This window comes from Lepidothrix coronata, unplaced genomic scaffold (genome assembly GCF_001604755.1).
Source record: "Lepidothrix coronata isolate B3197 unplaced genomic scaffold, Lepidothrix_coronata-1.0 Scaffold125, whole genome shotgun sequence".
NCBI lineage: Eukaryota > Metazoa > Chordata > Aves > Passeriformes > Pipridae > Lepidothrix > Lepidothrix coronata.
The window spans coordinates 195,668-218,510 of record NW_016690305.1 but is presented as its reverse complement, the minus strand read 5'-3'; the positions used below and the strand labels follow the sequence as shown (position 1 = coordinate 218,510).

The window sequence follows — 22,843 nt, the reverse complement described above, 5'->3', positions numbered from 1 at the left end:
CCGTCGGACACGCAAATCCTTTCCTGCACCTTTCTACATAGCACTGTAAAAAAGAACAAACGCAGAGAAGTACTTACTCCATCAAGGGTTTTAGGACACCTGGTAGAAACACAGGCTCTGTATCCATTCTAAGAGGAGAGAATCTCTGCCAGCGGGTCGGTCTGTGGGATGAGAGTTATTGTAATAAAAGATTCTGTGGCTGTTGGAGGTGTTCCTGGTGTTCAGCACGGGCTGGGATAGAGGAAACCACAGGGCTACTTCCCAGTTACCTCCTGAGAACACAGCCATAACACCTGAGCAAGCTGAAGAGCAGATTCCACTATACACTCGCTGCCCATTCAAACCCGAGAGACAAAGAAACTGGCTCAACTCTTTTAAGACTAAAATGGCATTTATGCGTGCCACTCCTGATCTAAGCTTAAGCAGTAAATAAGAGACATGAAAACATGAGTTGGAGAAATCCAGATGAACATCACTGGATCTTACTGTCTCCTACAGAGTCACAAAATGGTCTGGGTTGGAAGGGATCTCAAAGCTCATCTCATTCCACCCCCTGCCATGGGCAGGGACACCTTCCACTAGACCAGGTTGCTCCTGACCTGGAACACTATGGAATCTACATGATTTCCACAGCACTGCAGCAACTTTTTTGCCATTCTAAGGTTGTGGAACAGCATCATCCTTTTAGTCTAGACAGGAGCCTTGAATACCAGATTAGGAAAACTAAGGTTGCAAAGAATCAGATAAGAATACCTTCGAGAACTAACTAACAGCAAGCTTTTAACTTTTGTGGTCCTTAAAAGAATCCTTTGCTCCCTTCCTCCGTAAATACCTCACACTTTGCTGGTAATGCCTTGGATTTAACGCAAAAGCCCTTTGTCAACATGTGAAACAGTTCCCAACCCAACAGAAGTCCACTTAATAATCGTGAGTGACCTTCTTGCAGAGTCCTCAGGAACCTATGGGAGTGCTGGCACTGTGTTTTATTACCCTGACAACATCAAACAAATACTTGACCAGTTATATTCCTGAGGCACAAGAAATGCAAGGTGGGAGCAGCAGTTTGATTCCCACCTTTTCATGTCTTACCTCTCCTTTTAATTCCAACATACACATCCACACACTCCTTGCAGGCTTGTAAAACTGGAAGGGTATTTTGTTTTCTTTCTTCTAGCCAAGGGGAAAAAAAATAAAAATCAGCAGTTACTGTAAATTTCCTAATACCAAAGTTACAATATCATTATACTAGAATTGTATCTTACAATGGAAGTGGTTTCATTTGAACGAGTAAAATCAAGCTAATAAGAAAGACTGCCATCCAAAGCTGAAATAAATAGGGTTTGCATGTGTTAAGAACATAAGAACAGTGTGAATATGGACATTCTACTTACTTCTCTAGTTAAAAAAATCAGGAAATTAGAAGAATCAAATACTATTTTTTAAAAATCTAAGTTCTGAAAGAACTCTGTTCTGAATAAAGGCAGGATAACAGCCCTTTAACTGGATTAATGAAACTGAAGCTTCCTGCTCAGTAGACGAAAAATGAACTGATTTGGCAACCTTTCTAAAATATTAAGGTTAAATGCACAAGTGCATGGGGGATAATCCATATTCCATCTTCAGGAGCTGAACTGGGAACTGCTTTACCCCGCCCCTTGCAGCACAGGACACTGGCTGCTTCTCAACGTGCTCTTTATTCTTTCCATAGGCTTCTTCCAAGGCTTTGTTTTCGAGTTTGCAGGTTGAACAGTTTCACTGGTACAAAGGTACACAAACTGCTCACATACAAAAACCTCCAATTGCTTTATTCACGTTTTCAGGATGTATGTGGTACGTACAATTAACATTACACCAGCTACAGGAAGCCCCTCTGTTGCAGGAGGTACTTCAACACAAGTATCCCAGAGCACCAACACAGACACACACACAGACACTACAATATCACTTTGAAATGATTTCCCCCCACTTTTTTTCCTTTTTTTTTTTTTTTTTTTTTTAACTTGACAGCTAGGACTTCTGAGCTGTTGGAGATTCTTTGTGGCAGATCCCCTAGTGCAGTGGCACTGGTGTAAGAAGGCTGCTTCAGACACTGGAAGGTCAGAAGAACGAGAACTGAATGGGGTAACTGAAAGAAAGCGGTGTCATTCCCAATGCTTGGAAGCTTGGCTGCTGTCTGGGTCCATACCTGTATGTCAGCCTCCTGGTGTCCCCTGCAGAACATCCTGTCTTACAGGTGTGTCCATACTTGACACATCAGGAGGGTTAAACAAGTGGGACTGAAAAGACTTTAAAAAGGGATGAGCCTGAGAGAAATCTTTGTTCATTATGACAAGATCAAGGACAATCTCTTCAGTCACCAGGCTTCACGTGTCCATCTGTTCCCTAAACTCACCCTTTTTATTCAGATGCTCTGCTTAAAAATAAACCCAAACTACAAAAAGGTTCAGCTCCATTCTGTACACGTTCTCCATTTCCAGAGTCATTAATCTGTCTTCAGACCTTCTCCTTTCGCTTTAATTTGGACACTTTCTTGACAGTTCCATTCTTGTTTAGAAGCTTCAAAACACGATCCTTGTGATCCAAGACCTTTAGCATGGAGTCTCGAGCCTCATTGATTTGATCCATCACGAGTTTACACCTCTGCATGTTCCCCTGAAAGGAAACACTTGTCATTAGCAGCAGAATGTCTGGTCTAAGCAATCCCTGTGCCTTTTCTTAATGCCTCTTGTAACCGATGACACAGGAAGGGAACCCACACGATTTTTTTAGACCAGCTTTAGCTTTTATTAATGGCAGTAGGATACTTTGTAATTAAGGGTGAAGCAGTTTCGGGTTGAGAGGCCACAGGACCTACCTGTATCAGTTCATTGATTCGATGCAAGTCGTCATCGGTCGCTGCCTTTTTCTTGGGAATGAGTCCCTCCTGCAGGGCAGTCAGTCTCTCATACACATCGTGCTCCAGGTTTGTCTAAAAGACATCAGTCCTTCATGAGAAGGGTCACTGCCAGGCTGGCAAATGCTCGCCCACATTAACAAAGCTACACAGAGACGGTGATAATCCATTCCCCTCTCAGCTGCTCCTGTTTGTGATTCAGAAGATGGAGCCTCCAACAAAGCATGGCACTATCATTCCTACTCACATCCTATCTACAGGATTTCTCCTTTTCTGAATAAACATGGATCCTAACCACAACGGCTTCCCCTACTTCTCACAATACTATTCCAGGAATGCAGAGGTTTTGGGGAGTTTGGTGCTAAAATGCAGAGCACCTACCTCACCCCCAACCTGAAACAGAAGCATCCAGGAATGTGGATCAGTGCTGCCTCCTCAGATCAGCCGCACCATCCCAAACAGACGCTTCTTCAGACCTGTGCATCAGCAGGAGGGAGTTGCCAGTTTTGATCATCTGTACAAAATACATCAGCTCTTATGTCTGGATCAAAACCAACACTCCAAGTTTCCAAGCCACTTATGCCACATTCCTGAGAAAGGGGAAAGCACATCCCACTCCCTTTGGGCACTACACACCAGCTCCTTTATGGTATCCCAGTGCACTGAGTTTGTAACAACATCCTCCTGTCTCACACAGCTCCGTGTTCCCCTGTGTTGTGGGAAGCTGGAAGCCCCATGTACCTACCAGCTGTAGTAGCTGCGCCGCACAGAGATGGACCTTCCACCCTTGTGCACGACAGGACACACCCTTCTGATTGGCAATCTCCTGCAGCATGGCCTTCTTCTCTTCTGTCACAGGAAACACAAAGATACAGTACTCAAATTTCAGGAGGTGGCCAGGCCTCTCTTCTCAAACAACATTAACCTAAGTCCTGCTCCCCCTACGTCCTAATAAATGACAATAACCAACGTTTTGATTCAGATAGGAAAGTGACTTCCCATCTGCCATGCAGCTGATTGTTGCTCTCACTTACTAACAGGTTATGTGTATTTCCAGAAAGATTATATTATAACTCATTTTTTCCCATTTAAGGAATGTAGCGCTCAGCATTTTGAACACCCTGCCTTGAACAAGTAAAAGGCCATCTTGTACTACTTCTATTCCCTCAACATATTTACACAGTTCTGAAAAGCCAGTTTGCTTAAAAATTCCAAGATATTAGCTAAAAAGTCTGAAAGACAGTATCTGATCTCTATTTTCCTCATATTAGGAAAAAAAAGTCTTCTTAAAAGCCCATTTGTTAGTTGACAAGACTAGTTACACTAAACCTAGAAGATTTGTGATTAAATTAGCAAGTGTTAGGTAGTAAATGACAAAACTCAACTGCAGCCTATTGCCACAGTGGTATCTTTTATAAAGTGACATCTTTTATAAGGATCCCTTTCTTGAGCAAGTTTCCATCACTGTTCGTAACTAGAGTCATCAATAACCACACCATTTTTTGTTTTACAAAACTATTGCTAATCCTATGTAGCCTCCTTCCCTTCTTTCCTGCTACACCCCGAGGCTGACCTTTGACCCGGACATCGCTGTATCTCTGGAAATGGTGGTAAGCAGCTTTCCAAGGGTTGCGATAATGACGGAGCAGTGTGATAGGCGGCCTGGGACGCACAGGGACGTATCTTACGCCTTCCTCATCTACAAAAGGATCCAGGGAGAATCACATTATCATCAGGGAGTAGTGAAAGCAGCAGATCAGCATCCACAGGAACTCCAGCAGCAGATCAGCAAGCTGTACCTCATACAAAATGTATGTTGAGAAAGGTCATTTTCCCTGAACAGCACTACACAGAAAGTGCTGAGGAACAGATACTTGGATTCCCTATTACTCATATTTAGGAAGTGGAAGCATGACAGAGCACCTTCTCTGAGAAACAAACAGAAGAGAAAATACAGGCATCTGAATGAGGAAAAAAGGCATCAGAGATGACATTACCTATATACTCCTTTGGAGGAGACTTTCGCTTCTCCGCTTTCACCAGCAAACTTTTGGCAGTGGATTTCTCATCATCAGTGCTGTTTGTTTCCATCATGTCCCCTTCCTCTGTGGAGATGACATGCTGCTGCTTACGGGGTTTCTTCCTCGGTGAGGCACCCGGTGGCAAATCGCTTGGAGGCATGGAAAGGTTGTTGGCCAGCAGTGCCAAAGAGGGAGACACAGTACTTGTAGTCAAAGGAGGGACTGCTGAAAGGAAGGAAAGAGAAGAACCCAAACCATCAGCAGTGTGAAGGTAACATATTGTTTGAACACTACCTCCAACAGTAGTTCCTGTTTCAGCACACTGTGAGGAGTGTGAAGTGTATGCACAGGCCAGATATTAAGCAGCAGCAATTATTAGGACAAGCCTATAAGCTGAAGTCTTTAGTGTCTCATATACAAAGGCGTAAGGGATGAGAGCAGAGCCAATTGTCCCTCAGTTGGTTTATATTTGAGGCTTATGTTAGTTTAATGCTACAAAAAGGCATCCATGCTAGCATCTGTCTGTGTTGCAAGCAAGTCCCTTTCCTCTTGTGGTAGGAGAGTAGTATGGAATCAAAGCAGGATTGCAGCACTCTCCTTGCAGGAGTCTGCTTGTACTGCTAGGCCCTCAGCACCCATGAGCAGGTCACTGCACCAATCAACACATCTCTGGAGTTGGGCAGCAGCGAGGCAAATAGTCTGAGGGGACACTCTCTGATATTTGGAGGGAAAACCTCCATCAGCTGGGACTAAGGCTGCAGTACAAAATTTCTGGGATGGGATCTTTTAACAACTTGGCATACCCACAATTGCCAGGAGGAGACAAAACCACTCCAAAGAGCTTAATGCTGTCTTGCCTGTGCTCCAGAGACATCTACAGCAAGGAGCTGCTTCCTCACAGGATAACATACAGCTTTCAGGAGAGCAATAAAACCAACAACTAAACCTGAACTCTGATACTCATGAACGTGGGATGCATTCCTACAATGTTGCCACTATATAGTGTCCAACGAGATCTGTAAGGATCTAGATTTTACTCCTCATGCCATCTTATAGCAGCTACAGCCAAGCTGGATAAGTAAGGCAATACTACGAATATTCTGAAAACTTCTAGAGAAAAATATGCACAGGAGGGCCCTGGAAAGTCCTACTTTGGTCACGAATTCTTCACATACAAGAAAGGCCATTGGACCTGAACAGTAGTTTTTGAGAGAAAACTGAATTAACTGAGCTGTTCCATAATATATTGGTACCACTGCTGAGCACATGCGTTTTAGGCAAGGAATTCACAGAGACTCCTAGGAGTTGGATCATTTGAACATGAACAAAGCAGCCACAATAATAAGTGATTTCATGGGAGATTAGGGAGAAGGGAAAGAAGTTTATGAGTAACAAGGCATATGGGAACCCTGGTGTTCTGTGCTAACATGGAAGAGATGTCATTTCATTTTCAGGATGGAAGTGTTGAAATCCTAATTCCTCCAGTGTCTCCACAACAAAAGAAGCCACCTACCAGACACCGGTCTCATGATGTCCATGGGCTCCATTTCTTCTTTGATTTTGATCTCCGGTACCACAGGGCCCAGCACTGCTGACAGGGCACCGCTCATGGTGGATGGAGGAGCTGGTGCTGCCACGATGGTGGTGGAAGTGGGCGGAGCGGCCGGAACAGCCCCTGGAATGGTGGACAGCGCTGCTGCAGGCTGCGAGGTGGGACTGGTTGCCGCGATGATGGTTGGAATGGCAGAGGGGGGCTGCTGGGAGGTTGGGGGCACCGCGATGGTGGGCTGCTCGCTGCCTTGGTTAGACACCGCCTCCATAGACACTGGGACTGGAGTGGCCATGGACACGTGAATTTCAGGCTTTGGCTTGCCACTGTAACACAAAAAAAGGCAAAACGAAGTGAAGTGAACTGTATCTTAGTCATGAACATCCAGCACAAAGTGAACAAGCCAAACTATAGTCAGACTATCCAGTTTTTCCTGCACCCACCTGGCTCAGTAAATTGTTTCACAACAGAAGGCTTCATCTCAGTTACATTTCCTCCTCCGCTCCCTTTTTAATCTTTTGTATTTATTAATTAGAGATACTGCTTTTTTTCAACTCACTGTGAGAAGCAAATCTCATGACTAATTCCAGGTAACTTCAAAACACTTGTAAAAGGATCAAAACAGTTTCACAATGCAGCCAAGAGGAACTTTAACCCAAAGCTGTACTGGCCCCATCAGGGAGCTCCCACCATCCTTAACAGTTATAAAACAATTAATTTTAAAGCCAATGAATTCAACTGAAGCAGGGCAGAAGCTGCATTTACCTTTTGCCAGCATTAATTTCTAAGCACTACAGAATAAAAGTTTTGAGGCCTCTCCTCTTACAACGGTAGAGGGGTTTTGTTTGTTTCTGTGAAAGCTCATCACCACGGCTTCTAAAGGCCTTTACCTCAGCTTCACGGCATTAATTCAAATTCGTTCAAACAAATTCAAAATAGTTTGCTTCCCAAAAGAAAAAAAAAGCTCCCCAACAGCCAAAGAACACAACTCAAACAAATATAACGAAACTATTACGACGCAGTTGGCTGTTTCCTGAAGTCTTACCCAGCAGGCCTCGGTGATCCAGATGTGCTTCGCATGGTGTTCTCCACACGTGTGCCGGCCACTTCAGGTGGCTGAGGGGGAATTAAGCTCTTCCGGACGGCCAGCCTGTAAGAGACAGACGGATCCATTATTCCCACCCCTCTGGTGTGAAGATAAATACCCCTGAGAGCAAAGGAATCAGCTCTCTCTTACACAAAACAGGATGGGAGTTACCGCTGTATCACTGCTCTCTGTCTTCAGTACAACCAATTTGCTACACAAAGGGTCTCATTTTATTTTTCAAATTAGGTATTGTATTTTAAGATAAAAGATTAGTCGCTCTGGCCTAGTCTCACTCTGCTTTAGGGCTTCTCCAAGAACAGCAGCTTTACTTTGATCCTGCCAGTCAGAGCACCTTGCTGGGACTGCCAGGCTCCAGCAGTGGACAAAGGGGTCTGGCCATGCCGCTGTCCGGCACTGCTGCTTCCAGACTGAGCAAATCATCTGGAGCTAAACAGTCCTCAGACAGGCACCTGCTCCCTTTAGCTGGACTAGACCGTGTCAGAGCCTGACTCCAGGACCTCAAGCCCCAAGTATGGATGTTAGGCAGCACAGGGCTGATTAAAGTATTTTAGAGGCTATTCAGTCTCCTATGGGACCAGAAGTCAAATTGTTGTCTAAAATAATCAACCTCTCAAATGGAAATGTTCTTCAGTGATCTACCTCTGCTTCTTTCATTTCTCTTATAGTTTTACAGCCTCCAGCTTCTCTGCCTTAAAAAGGGTTTCCACCTCAATAAAAAAATATGCAATTTTAGTCTCATAGGACACATCAGTTCCAAATGTTTTCCCTTGTTAGTTGGGACGAAATGCATTGTTAATTCTAAAGCTGTCTCTTGCCTCTTTATTCAGGCATTTAAAAATAGACAGGCAGCATAAAATATTTTAAGAGTTTAAGTTACTCCCTCCCTTTTTCCTAATCAGATTTCACAGCAGGGTACTAATCCTATCCTTTCCACTCATCCACATATTCTTCCAAGAAAAGCACTGAAGACAAAGCACGGAATTCTAATTTTAGTAGATTATGAACTTTTTCTTTTTATTACACTAAGTAACAAAGCCTCAAATCCACTTTCCCTCAAAAGGTCACTTTCGAAAGCTCGGAGACAAACTGTCCTTCCCATTTTATTACTGACAGAATAGAAAACTGTATCCTGCCCGGGGGGAGGAAAAGAAGTGTTTCACAGATCAGCAGGCTACTCACAAGCACTGCTGACTGAACAGTATGCTAGAATTTTTCTTATCTCCACTGAAATGATTCCATTTGGCCGGGCTGGATTGCACAGAAGTGTCGTTCCCACGTCACCTTCAATTCTACTCACCCATCAGTGGCTGGTTTCTTGCGAAGGATGCTTGGGCGCGGGGAGGAGCCCTGGGCTGGAGCACTGGCACTGGCACTCTGGCTGTGGGTTTGCACAACTGTAGTTGCTGCAGTAGCCGTGTTGAATGTGTTGCTAATAGGATTGGCTACAATGGTGGCTCCATCTGCCAAGACTACTGCTGGGAAGGATGGACATGGACACAGCACAGAGGAGAATAGAGACAGAGAGGAGAAAACAGCCTTTACTCAAGGAAATGTGATGACAAAGCAGGTGTTTGCAGAGCATATGTTGTCCATGCTCCCTGAGTCCCTCAGTCTCTAACTGCAGTGCTTTCAGACTGTTTTGTAAGCAATATCTTTGCCACAAGCAATCTGATCACTGAACCTTCTGCAGGGAAGATGGAAACTACCTTCTGCCTAACAACTGCTGCTAGGGAAATAATCTTTTCCAGGAGACATGGAAAATGCAGAAATCACTAGGGAGATCACCAATACAACTGGGTCAACAGAATAATACTCCTAGTAGAGCCTACATGGCAACACATGCCACTTGCAAGTAAGCTCCATAAGCTGTGTTCGAGTTCTGATCTCCTGCCAGAGCCTGTTTTCCGGCTAAGGGATGCAAAGTGTGTGGACAGCTGGGAAGTCACCACACAGTCTGCCAGCTGTGCAACAGCATATTCCCTCGGCTGCCATATCCCATTCCTTCAGTAAGCTGACGGGGCTTCATCAGACCAATTATTTTTAATGAAAGATGGTTTCTCTCACAGCCCGAGATCAGGTTACCAACCACAGAAAATACCTGGCTGTATTCTGATTGTTCCTGGGATCTACTGCACAGCTGGAACAGTTTAGAGAACATTGCTCACTTGGAAGTTACTTATCACACAGGGCCTTACTGAAGGGATTTGTTTAAGTTCAGGCACTACCAGTGTTTTCCACTGAAGTAACCCATCCAAGGCTACCCACACGCTCCACCCGGTGAGCTTTAAAAATAAATCAATTCAGAAATATTTGTGGGGAGGAGACACGCATGAATGTATTCAGCATCCAGGGACTGTAACAGGATCATCAGTCACAGCCAAAACGTGTAGGGCAGCAGCTCAGCTGCTCCTCCTCGGCCCCAAGCGAGGACTTTCTGGTGCTCTTACCCGAGGTCTTGGTGTCGCCCTGTGGCTGCTGGGCACCGATGGGTGCTGGCTGCAGCCCCTGCGCGCCCATCGGAGCGGCGGGGTGGAGTCCTTGTGTCCCGATGGGCGCTGGTTGGATGCCCTGGGCACTGATGGGAGCTGGCTGGATGCCCTGGGCACTGATGGGAGCCGGCTGGATGCCCTGGGCACTGATGGGAGCCGGCTGGATGCCCTGGATGTGCCGGGCGTGGGACGCATCGACTGTCATCAGCTGCATAGGGTTGAGGTGAACAGTGGAGGCCACTCCAACGCCGGTCTGAGCTGTGATGGCCGAGTTGGGCGCCTGGGCTGAAACTGGGAGCAGCAACACAGGCACCTCATCACACCTACCCAGCAGGTCACCTCAGTTTCCTCTACCACCTGTCACTCAAATACTAACTTTCAAAGACTGTTTTTTGCTTTGAGAAATAAATTTGCCACCCTGCTTGTTGCTCTAGTAAATTTGAGAGCAGAGAGACTAGATTGTCTGCCAGAAGAATTAAACATCACTGGTGATTTTCATTCTGGTTTTTTTTATTTCAAATTGCAACAAGAGAGAAAAGATCAAGCTTAATTCTGCTTTTAGTTAGATTCAAATTGCAGTCTCAGAAAGCTGTGCTTAGTTTTGCTCACTATCTTATTTTACAATACTTTCAAGTACCAACGCTTGGCATTTTCTCTGCTTAAAAAAATAAATGAAAAAAAAATGAGAAGCCTAAGTAATTTCTTATTCTCTGAAGCTAACTCAACTCTGAAGTTGAGTACAACCTCATCTAGCTCAGAACAGGGCTCACAGTTACAGGCTGGATTCCACAGCTCAAGTAAACACAAAATATTTTAGTGGCAGGGTAATGTTCCCAATGAAACACCTGCTCTAAGAAGTTCAATTAATTTGAATAAATTCACAGCTCTAAACAACGATGATTCCATCTTTCCAGATCCACTATACAGCATACTACAGTTCTCCCAGGTAGCACTTAACAACACTGTTGGACTATCTGAACTCCCTGAGTCTCCAGATTTCCAGTCTCTATAGAGCTGCACCAGGATTTCTGCAGCCGCACACAGAACACAAGGGTGAGCTTGCCAACAATGGCCTTGCTTGTTAACAATGCAGAAAAAGCTGGTTTTGTCATTGACACAGAATTTCCATCAAGTTCTTGTGCTGACAAGACATTCTAAAAACAGCTGTCAAAAACCTGAAATCTGCACCAGGTCCCTGAAAATGTCTCTGTATTAAGCATGGCATATTAATTCTTAGTGGAACACCTTACATGAAACACTGTTGTTGCAAAACTTTCTACCCAACAAAATCCTTTTGGGATACTATGTAAAACACAACCAGCATTTGGAAAGCCAAAGGCAACATTCTTCCTCCAAATTCTGCATTAAACTCTCCTTATCTCAGTGAGTCTCTTCTGTACTTTTACCTAAGCCCTCACCTGGCTGTGCTCCTGGCATGTCCCTCCTCATACCTTGTGTCCTCTGCTTTCAGTTGTCACCACCAGCTGCCATAATTAATACCTTCCATGGATGCTTCAAGTCAATTTAACAAGCAAAATGTCTCTGTTGATGATCTCCTGATGAAGAACCTACATCTGCTTTTCTAAATATTAGCATTAGCCTACAATCAGCTCAGTACACTGTGGAAACTGGAACTCCTGACCGTGTGCAATCATGTTCTATCAGGGAAGGTTTAGACTGGATATTAGGAAAAAAAAATATTCACAGAAAGGCTTGTCCAGCCCTGGCACAGGCTGCCCAGGAAAGTGGTGGAGTCCCCATCCCTGGAGGGATTTAAAAGACATGTGGATGTGGCACTTGGGGACGTGGGTCAGTGGTGGGCTTGGCAGTGCCGGGTAAATGGTCGGACTTGATGATCTTAAAAGGTCTTTCCCAACCTGAACAACTCCATGATTCTATACTTTCCCATTCAACAAATGGGCTTTGCCACCTCCGAGTCCTTCTGAATTCCCTCTATACTGCTCATAGGTAACATGCTGCCAGCAGACACAGATATTCCATGAAAATCCAAATCATGCATGTTCCTACAGTCTGGATAGTGGAAATTATCACATTAGAGAGAGACCTAAACCACTCAGTACGGTAAAAATGCTCCAGATTTTGTCACAGAATGACATATGTTTGGGTTGACTACATGGGCTCACACTATGCATCATTTTTTGAGTGCAAATTACTGCAACAGTTCAAATACATTAATTGCTCCATTTCTCTAAACACAACACTAACACAAGTGTGCAATGCAGCTCATTTTTAACCTTTTTGGTTCAGGTTTCTCTCTCAAACTGTACATTCATGTGAAAAGATATTAAAAGTGCTTGTCAGAACACCAGGGAATGAAAATGCATTGAAGAGCTGGCTTGGTTTGGAGGAGTTGAACTGTTTTGATTTGTAGAATCAAAAACTTTTCCTTACAGAGATGCAAACTCCAGGATATCGAATGTTAAACTCCTAAGAAAACTGTTATTAACTGGATTCAGTAGGCTCTGAAGTAGCTCAATACCACATGATTTTTCCCCTTAGCCAGCAAGTCATCAGAGACTTTTTGTGACCAATTGTCACAGAATCAACCATAAAAGCCTTTTAGCTCCTTCTATCACTAAAGCTCATATATGAGCTAAAAGCTCAACAAAGCATCTGAGTCTGCTTGCCCCGAGTTGGTCTTACCTGGATACTGGCGGATGGTGGACACGGAGCTGGTGATGGGGGTGTAGGTGTGTGCAGTCAGAGGGTAGGCAGAGGGGGGGTATGTAGGTAAGAAATACTGGAACTGGACAGGTACCGACTGCCTACAGGCATCAAAGAGAGCAAGTGTTACACACACGAGTTCAACAGTTCACCTTCAACCCACTCCCTGCATTTTGCAATCTCATCAGTCATAAGCTATCAAGTATCTCAACTATCATGACTGATTCAGAACTACCAAATCCCCCCCTCAGGTTTTTAAAACATTATTTCCAGCATATCAGAGCCCAGAAGAGCCGCAGGGCACTCAAACCCTACTCACACACACTTTCACTGACAGAGCTGTTCTCTCCCCACCTGTTGTCATTTCTGGTTTCCATTGCTACTGGGTTTGGAGATGCCCGGTGGCTGGACAGAGGTATGAGGTTACTCCTCTCTGCTGTGTAATCAGACTGGATCCGGGGAGAAGTGTGAGTGATCTGCTGGGGAACCACTTTAGCTGCACAAAGACAAACAAATAATCAGTTAATCGTCAAAGGAGAAGTTGGTAAACACTGCAAAGGCAATATTAATTATCCTGTAAAAACAACCAGTACTAATCCCTTCCCTCTCAACCCAAAACAACCCACCCCCTCTCCAGATGATCTCCTATCCACAGTGATAAGCTTCCTCAATAGGCTGAAGGAAAAGGAGAACAAAGCAATTCTCATCAATTTATACCAGAAAAGATGGATATTCTAAATATATATACAAATTATACTTGCTAACAAAGTCACTTCAGTGCTCAAATGAAGTTAATTTTCTTTAGGATCAGCCCAATCCTTTCTGCTGTCAAGAACTGAGTTATCCAAGTTTTGAAAGCAGAACTTCACAGAGATCAAGGCAGACAAGAATACATGGACAGAGGCCATGAAAAGAAAAACACTAATGTACAGAGATACAACATTCCCCCCACGGAAATTTGGGATCAGAAAAGACATTACAAGAATCCAAAGGAACAAGGCAATTGGAGGAAAACAGTGACGAACAAAAGGAAACTTATGCAGTTCTGCAGGAAACATCTCAGGCAGATTCCAAAATCCAGGCAAATAAAGTTCTCACCTTCACACCTTAGTATTTACCTCTAAATGAACACACTGATCAAACTCAACTAGGCTACACCTAACGCCTCAAGAAGCACAGGAAGTAACTTACAAAATCAACTATGAAAGCCATATTCTATCACCAAGCAGTTACAACTTTCAGTATATCCAGTGCAGGCTCAAAAATGCCAAAAGGCCCAAGTTTGTCTAAGAATTCAACAGAAGAAGTAAGTGAGCCATTTTATTACTTACTTCTCCTAGAACATCTATTTCTTGCTGGTATTAAAAGAATTAAAACAGCAGACCAGTTAATCGGTTTCTCCCAGGTTGAACTGATTTTCTTCCCCTCCTTAATTGCTAACATGCACAAACACTGCCAGCATAACCAGAAAAATGGAAGCATCAGCTACACACTCCTCTAAAAAGTGAAATCACTCACCAACTGGGATGTTTGAGGTCGTGACAGCTGTAGCATGGGAAGAATGCGAGGGCATTGTCATGGTAACAATGGTGCTTGTAGGCGCTTGGGTGTGAGATACAGAACCTGAAGGAAAAAAAAAACTTAGTAAGAGATCTTTCTTTGGAGCCCTATCATGCCAGTGATGATCCAAATAAAGAGTGCAAACCCCCCAAAACCAGACAACCTCCCCAAAGAACCCAGTAATTTCTCTCCTGAAGCCTGCTCACACATTTCCAAATGCAGTCTTTACCATGAAGAAAGAATTGCTCAAAAATTATCAGGTTCCTCATTCAAAGAGGAGAGCCAACAGAAAACCACAAAACCTACAGCATTATGAACACTCACCAGCTGTGGTTGCTGAAGCAATGGTATTTGTTGCCAAAATAGGTGCCACAGTTGCTGCTGCCACTGGAGTACCAGTACTGAAAATGGTTTTCTAGGAAAAGAAAAGAAAACCTTACAGTTAAAAGACTACTACATTTAAAATCTATACCTAGTAAGGAATTATGTTGCACTGACTGTAAATAACACGAATTTCTAACCTCATCCTAACTCTTCTCCCCAGTTTAATCTTAGCCCTCAAGCTATAAACAAAAGAGACGTCTGAAGCAGCAAGAGGGTATTTCCTCCTCGCAGTTCACCTGAGCCATGGTGTGGAGCTGTGGCTTCTGAGTGCCTATGGCGGGGTGGGAGGGCAGTGTGATGCGCGTGGCCGTGTCCCGGGGCTGCGCGGGCCGCTGGATGCTGATCGCTGCCGAGGGCGGGTGCTGCTGGATGGACAGCGTGGGCCGACTGCAGAGAAACAGAGGTAATCAGCAAGACAAAATGAAGGATAAAACACAGGGACACACGTCAGGCCTCGGCCTCCTCCCTGTGAGAGCAACGCTGCTGTCAAGCGCACGGCAAAACAAGGTAAGTAATTTGATCTACACTGTTCTGTCCTCACCTGCCCAACCAGGAGGGCAGCCTTATCATAACTCTTATCAGTTCATAAAGGGGATTTTATGTCAGGGATGCTTTTCAACATGCACGTGTCACTTTTCACTGTGTCTTCATAAAAAATACAGCCCAAATTAGCCACAAGTTCCTATAAAAGAAACTCTGCTGTCCAGGGAGCAGGACTTCAAAACTGATTCACTAAGTTCTTTCCTTCTCACAACACAGAACAACACCTCATGTTTATATTTACTTTTAGTCAAAGAAATGAAAGCATTTGCACTGTGCAAGCATTACTGTTTTGATATTATATCACCCCACATCTAGAGGATTATCAGCTCTGGATGATTAACAAGCATTTCCCCTTGCTGCAGCCTCTGTCCAGGCAGAGCACTGTAGGTTTTACCTGAGGGTTGACTCTGTAGCATGTGCTGTCGTTGTGGTTATAACAGGGGACTGAGCTCTCGTGGCTGAGACAGTTGCCACCACTGCAGGAGGAATAGTGCTTGAAGTTGTCACAGGAGGACGAGACTATAAAAAAAAAAGTCAGAGAGAACATTCAGGAAGGAAATTCTGCTGTTTACAGAATAACTAGGAATTATTTGGTTAAAACTGGCTTTCCTACACCTTTGTCACTACGTTTTGGCATTCTGAGAAATGTACAGTCTTTCTGAATTGATCTGCAACCTCCCAAGCATATCTGTCCTGGTTTTTAACACATGTACGTCATAAGAGTCAGTAACCAACAAAGTTAACAAGAACAGATCTCTTAAAGGTCTTCAGAAAAAACCCCAAAGGTCAGTTCCCCTCAGAATGAAAAGAAATCCCGATCCAAGTATACACAGGAAGTCAAAAATTATTACATCGAGATCCTAACTGAAAGCACAAAGTGAAGATGTTTAACCCTCTATCCTAACACTAGACACTAGCATTACTCTAGGGAGATAATAGCTACAATCTTCTCCTTATAAACATACATAAGCTGAGATATACAAAAGCATATTAAAATGAGATTTTTTAAATTCTACATCAAGTCATATATTGAAGAGTAAATGAACACCAACACACTGTACCAGATTTTTCAAACTTTAAAACTTCAGCATGTCTGAAATAAATTGTCTTCCCAGTTTCAAAGCACTTTGGAGACAAATAAAAATGCAATTTCTAGCACCAAGTCCATGAAGGAAAGAAAGAAAATAGACCTGGAAGAGAGCTAGAGTAGCCTCAGCCCAGAAAATAGGCAATTAGAGGTTATACACTACAGGTGCATGCTAGGAAGAGTTTAGAGCTGGCAGTCAACGATGTGCAGAGCTGCCTGGCTGCTACCTGCCTGGATTGGCTGGTGAATGATGTGCTGAACTGCTGGCTGAGCTGTGGCTGCATTTGGCAACTGGGAAGCTGGTCTCAGGACTGTAGTTACTTTGGAACTGGACATCACTGCAGCAGCTGCTGCACCTGGGGAACAAATCAAACGTGTTAAAATCCCGTGCACCCAATGGCTCCGTCACAACCGCAGACACTGGCTGGTATTTCAGTCCTAATGCATTCCACAGGCACGTCAGCTCAGGGGATGTTGGTTTAAAAATAAGGTTCACACCACCATGTGGGAAGGGTGGATATTATTTTAAATTAATTGGCTTCAGTGGTACTTCTTATTCCCCTACAATATTGCAAATAGTATTGCAAATCCAAGGTTTCTTATTCCAAGCTATGGAAGTCAGTAGAAATAATTCAGCTTGATTACTGGGCTAATGTGTAAATAAGTCACTTGGTGTCAGCAATGATCTCAATGCACCTGATGAAGTTCAGAAGACAAAAACACATGCAACAGAAGAAAACCAGAACAAGAAGTCCCCACACAAAACAAAACAAGCAGCCACACCTCCCCCCCCCAAAAAAACCCCCCAAACTCCACACCAATTAAACCTGCAATTGATTAATTTGTCTACTGTTTGATGACTCCTGATCATTAAAAAAACCACTGTAGAAGGCAAACAGCCTTGCAATCAGTTGGTGGACTAGACTTCTCTACATGTCCCTAATTGAAATTATTACCTCAAAAGTTAATATTTAAGCCAAGAGAAAAAGAGCAGGAAAAAAAAAAAGAAAATGTCCACTAAGTGAGAGTCCAAGTGTGGCAACTGTCCCCCAAGAATGAAGTGAACAACACTATTTTGGCTACAAATAAAGCTGCGTGGTCCTTCCACGTGCTCTAGTTAAAGGAGATAAAGTCTTTGTTCATGTCAATTTATTTTTCTTGAGTGACCAAATAACACTGAATATAAAAAGAAACAGAAATAACAAATGGTACTTGGAATTCAGATGAGTTTAAAGTTGAACAATAAACCTAACCCATAAGATTTTGAAAGTAAAGCTGCAGTCAGAAATCAGATGGGCTGTATTGAGCACAGGGCTGCTTTAAGGGGCTGATCTCCTTACAAGCTGTAGCAAGCAAAATCCTGGGAGACAAGAGCCTATCGTTATCACCAGCATTTAACTCATGGCTAAATGCAAATGCATACAATATGATGTGTTAGCATGCACAAAAATGCATGATGGTCCTGTGACAGGGGGGTATGAGAACGTGCTTCACAACTGCCCCGCTGCCACTGCCATAGGTGAGCAATGTTTGCCACCAAGAACGTACACGACATTTAGCAGGGCAGGGCAGTCTCTACCAGTGGATACTTTTTCTTGAAAGTGGTGATTGTTTTAACAGCACAGAACCAGATTAATAGCTGTGCTGGGATCTGGCAGCATTTTAAACACTGTCACACAGTCCTGCCCTAAATGGCTGAAGGCGACATAATTCCTAAGAGGCCAGCAGTCACTTATTCATACTAGCAGTTCTAATAGCTGATGAATTAGCTGCACTAGCATCGAGGAGGATTTCAGAGGTGAGGGCCAGAGGCACCAGCTGAGAGGCTGTGAACAGAAAGCAGGGATCTTTACCTCGGGGCAGGTGAGAAGCTCCAATGTGCAACGGAGGCCCAGGAGCGCTGCTCCTGATGATGGACATCTGCACGTTGGTGGCCATGATATGATGCAAGTTACTGGGATGTCCCTACAGAGTTCAAGAGCAAAACAACAGTCAGCTGTGTTGACAAAATTAATGGCCACAGCATTACCATATCTAAGCCTCAAAGACAGAAGAGAGATTTTGGAGAAATACTTGGCATACCAAGGCTGCATACATTACAAGTTGAGAAAGAGGCAGGTGTTTGTACAGGATAAAGTTACAGAGCCTGCTGACACTGGAAGATATAAATACTTAACTGTTTCACTGATGTTTTTATGGTTGGTACTTGGTGACAGTCACCCTAACCACCACAGAGATGGCTCTTCTGCCACTGGTGACAGTAAGGCAGTTTCATACCACCCCTCCAATAAAGTTGAGAGAATGGTAGGAACCTGGCAAATGCTGCAACAAATGAATTCTATTTTCTTATAATTCTAGGCTTCCTAGAGATATTAACAAAGATAAAGCCACTGAAATTCCTGCATGTTCTTACCCAGACTAACTCAAATTCAACTAAAGGCATTTTACATCAAAACTCTGAGGCTTCAGGGGTTTAGCGATCAGCGTTCTGACAAACCAGTTTCAAATAAGAACACACTTCAAACTCATGAACTGTTTACTAGTCTCTTCTGATCTGCTCCCAGGAGAGCTGAAGAACACTGCAGTGATAAATTCCAGCAGTTTCTCTACAGTAGAAATTCTCCAAGTGACACTGACACAGCAGGAGCTTTTAAGGAAAGACTCAGCTTTTGGGCATGGCTCTGCCATCGCAGCCTGGCTGTGCTACCTCAGTTGGATGATTACAACAAAGCAGCAGCTTTGTAAAGGGCTGGTGACAACTGAGGCTGAGGTTTAATGCTCCAAGCAGGACTGATCCAACAATCAGTGTCACTAAACAGGGAAACCTGCTTTCTTTACCTTCCCTTCTGCTGCAAAAAGCCCAAGTCAGTTGTACCAGTATTAGTATTGATCTGACCGTGCAGTGAGATGGAAGAGAAGAGCCACCAAAGAAACAGACCTGTTGCCCACTGATTGTTGCCACAGGAATTGTTGGAGCCTGTGGTATGTTGCTTTCCATGGTCACAGTCACCTGCCCAGGGACCTTGGTGGGAGCTGAGAGAGTAGACGGTGGAGCAGGAGCGATGGGCCGGCTGGGCATGGTGGGCTTCAAGGGAGGCTACAGGAAATGGGAAGACAGAAACATTGGCAACTTCAAATGAAAGCTCTGTGTTGAAGCAGAAATCATTTTGGGGGGGGTCAAAGCCTGGAGAGAGAATTTATGCAAGTATGGATAAATATCTGGACAGGAAAGATACTGAACATTTAGTTATTCCAAACAAGGAAAGGGACAAAGAAAGTACTTTTCTACTGGAAATATGCAGCTGCTAGTATACAGCATGAGTCACCAGTGGAATCTGTCAGGGCTATGGTATTGCCCTACAGACACTGGGTATTAATAGTTAATTTGATATCTTGCAGAGAAAAGAGAAGATTTCAGAAACTGATTGAAATCACTGTTCTCTTAAGAGAGAAACAAAATACACCCCCCTAAAAAATAACGCTGAGATACCAACAAGTGTATCATGTGGGCCAGCCAAACCCACACAGCACTGCACAGTTAGCAGAGGCAAGCAAGGAAAGCCTCAGAAACAAAAGCACAGAAGGCTTTGGTGTAATTTATTTTTTCTCAGCACTAACTCATAACACAGATTGGATTTTGTCCTCCTTTGAATCATGAGCCTCCTCATTACCTTCATAAGTCCATCTGAAAAGGAAAGTGGCACAGCTGGAGTCAAATGTGCTGGTGGTGCTGTCACTGTCACAGGGGCACCAGACTGGACAGGGTGGTGCTGTGTCAGCATCTGGACCTGTGGATATGGCCGAACAACCACCGGCTCCTGCTTCTCCTCCCGAGGCTGGATGGAGCCACCAGGGCCCATGTGCTCCCTGGGAGCAACTTCTGAGTCGCGACTGGATTCATCACTCGCTAGTGAAAACAAGGAAAAAGGTAAAAACTTTTAACAGGTTCACCTTGGCCACCCACTAGGTCAGAGATGACATGTCAGAAATGTCTTAAGTACAGAAACTCACCCTTACAATGAAACCTATTCCAATGAGGAAAACCCTGGGAACTCTGGCACGGATTCTGCCTGTTCCCCTCAGAACTGATGGGCCTGGCAATGCTGGGCAACACAGGGTCAACTCTGAGAAGTCCATTTAAACACCTTCTATAAACAAAGATTGACTAACTTTGCTTTCAAGTGAAAAATATTTAATTATCTAAGTAACTGCTATTAAGTCCCACATCAAACAGTTAGCATGAAAAACTCTTCATTTAACGCCATATATATTGGAAAAACAAGCTACAAAACGAGTATAAACCCTGCTGAAAACAAAGCTGCTCTCCCCTCAGCCACCTCTGGTGGCCTGCTGAAAACCTGTCACTGTGGCAGGGACAGAGGAGCTGAAATCAGAGTTCCGACCCCATTTCCAGCTACATGAGATGTTCCCATGTACACTCATCACTTATTCTAAGAACACATAGTGGACGAGACAAGGTGCAGCCGAGCAAAGACACCTGGCATTAAAGGCTCAACCCTGCCCGAACGGCGCTTTCCAGAGTCGGCAGCTAAACTGGTTCTCACGCTGTTCTCCCCACGCGTGACCGCGGCAGCTTTCGGGCCGGCCGCCACCACCCACGGGGCCGCCCCGCTCCTCCCGCCCGAGCGGAAAAAGGGGAGGGGACGCCGGGATTGCTCCCTGCCCCTGGAGCCAAGAGCTGCGGGGCCCAGATCGCGCTTACCTGTGGCGGCTGGGGCGATGATCCCGGCGGAGCCGCTGGTAGGGATGGGCGGCGGCGCTGGTCCCAGGGCGGCGGGCGGCGCGCCCGAGCGGGGGAACTGCTGGGAGCTCATGTCACCTGCGGGAAACGTGGCCGTTACGGCGGGACACGCACGGCCGGGACACGCACGGCCGGGACACGCACGGCCGGGACACGCACGGCCGGGACACGCACGGCCGGGACACGCACGGCCCGGCCCCGCCACCACGGCCCCGCCACCACGGCCCCGCCGCCCCGCCCGCCTCCCCAGGCGCGGCCCCGCCCGCCCCGGCGCGCCCGCGCGGGCGGGGTCGCGCGGCACCGGGCCAATGGCGGCGGGGCGGCGCTGGCCAATGAGCGCCCGCCGTCCCCGCCCCGCCCCGCCGCCGTGAGGGGCCGCAGGGCCCGGATGTGCCCGGCAACGCGACGGCCCCGTCGCCCCAGCCCGGCCCGGCAGCGCTCTCCCCTGCTGCAGTCCCTTCCCGTCTCCCGCCCCGCGCGGCCTCACTCCGCCCCTCTCCGCTCCGCTCGCCCCGCTCCACAGAGCTCCCGCCAGCTGCAGGCTCACTCCCCTCCCCAACGCTGCCGCGCACTGAAGCGGCGGCCGCCAACCCCCCTTGAAGCCCTTCTCCGGAGCTGCTCGCGACACCCGCAGCGGGGCGGTACCTGTGCCCAGGGCGCTGCCGTGCGCCGGTCGCCCCGCGGCACCGCCGCCGCTGCCGAGCTCCGAAGGCCGCTTCCGCCGCCGCAGCTGCCTGCGCCCGATTGGCCCGGGTCGGCCCCGCCCACCAAGAGTTTACGCTCCTCATTGGCTGCCGCGTCCGCCCCGAGGGTCGCCGGGAAGTGTAGTCCGCGCTCACGTTCTGGCGGGCACAGATCTCGCGAGGCGCGGGAGGGGCGGTGCCGCGCCCGGGCGCGCTATTGGCCGCACGGCGCGAGGTTTCCGAGGAAACGCGGGGTGGGCGGGTCCGGATGCTGGCCACGCCCCCGGCCCCCGCCCCGCGCCCGGCCCGCTCCCCGCGTCCCGCACCCCGGCCTTGCCGGCTGGACAGGCCCTGGCCCTGTCTGCGGGCGACAGTTTTGCTGCTGAGCTCAGGGCGAGGAGACTTGGTAAATAAACCGATGGCATCAATGAACTCCTGACCCCAACAGCCCTGCTGTGCCTGGCATAGCTGTTTGCTACGCACTGGGGCAAAGAGGAAAAAAAAAATAAATAAACCCCAAACCCACAAACCTTGGTAATCACATCACAACCCAGAGACACCAGCAGTGCAGGTTTGGTTACACACAGCTCAGAACACTATTTTTCATGACATTGTTCTCATGTCTTGGAGCTCAGAGAATAAGTCAGACAACATCTGTCACTTTTAGAGTTTCAGTGTTTTAAAATGAAAACAGAAGGAAAACCTTTGAAATTACAGGATCACATGTAAGTAATCCCTAGCTCAGCTTTGCAAACTTTTCGTGTTTGTGTTGTGAACAGCCTTGCAAAGAGCTGCTGAGGAAGCCCTGGCATGGGCGATAGTTTGCTTTGGAAGGATACCACTCTCCAGGATGACCGTCAACCAGCCAGCTGTCCTGTGGCTCAGCTCCTGGGACACTCCCTTACCCTTGCCCAAGTTACTTTGCCTGTTTGGACTCCCGGCTTTATTCTGGCTCTACACGTCTTGCCTGAGATCCCAGTTCTGCTGCCCCATCCCTGTGACTCAGAAAGCCCACAGTGACACTACAGAGCGCTCAGAGGACGCGGCAGGGACAGCTGGGCACAGAGCACACAGAGAAC

At 46.1% G+C, this 22,843-nt stretch overlaps 1 protein-coding gene across 6 annotated transcripts; it reads right to left on the bottom strand.

Annotated features, from left to right (window-relative positions):
- Positions 1 to 1,675: 1,675 nt before the first annotated feature.
- Positions 1,676 to 21,791, bottom strand: SAP130 (Sin3A associated protein 130). 6 transcript variants are annotated; one of them, XR_001876664.1, is made up of 22 exons: positions 21,727 to 21,791; positions 21,043 to 21,159; positions 19,991 to 20,226; positions 19,258 to 19,416; positions 18,173 to 18,284; positions 16,551 to 16,675; positions 15,627 to 15,751; positions 14,926 to 15,076; positions 14,630 to 14,720; positions 14,264 to 14,368; positions 13,100 to 13,241; positions 12,725 to 12,846; positions 10,019 to 10,351; positions 8,869 to 9,046; positions 7,509 to 7,613; positions 6,428 to 6,789; positions 4,891 to 5,139; positions 4,467 to 4,592; positions 3,639 to 3,742; positions 3,275 to 3,407; positions 2,855 to 2,968; positions 1,676 to 2,652 (listed from the first exon to the last, which is right to left on the bottom strand). XR_001876664.1 is itself a non-coding variant. In XM_017826380.1 (22 exons), the coding sequence occupies exons 2-22, from the start codon at positions 21,152 to 21,154 to the stop codon at positions 2,494 to 2,496; spliced, it is 3,180 nt and encodes a 1,059-aa protein (XP_017681869.1). In that variant the 5' UTR covers positions 21,155 to 21,159; positions 21,727 to 21,791; the 3' UTR covers positions 1,676 to 2,493. The 6 variants fall into 6 exon arrangements, 5 of the variants coding, with proteins under 5 accessions (XP_017681869.1, XP_017681868.1, XP_017681871.1 ...); XM_017826380.1 differs by lacking the exon at positions 3,275 to 3,407 and having other exon boundaries at positions 10,019 to 10,139; positions 10,170 to 10,351; XM_017826379.1 differs by lacking the exon at positions 3,275 to 3,407 and having other exon boundaries at positions 4,891 to 5,136.
- Positions 21,792 to 22,843: the final 1,052 nt, after the last annotated feature.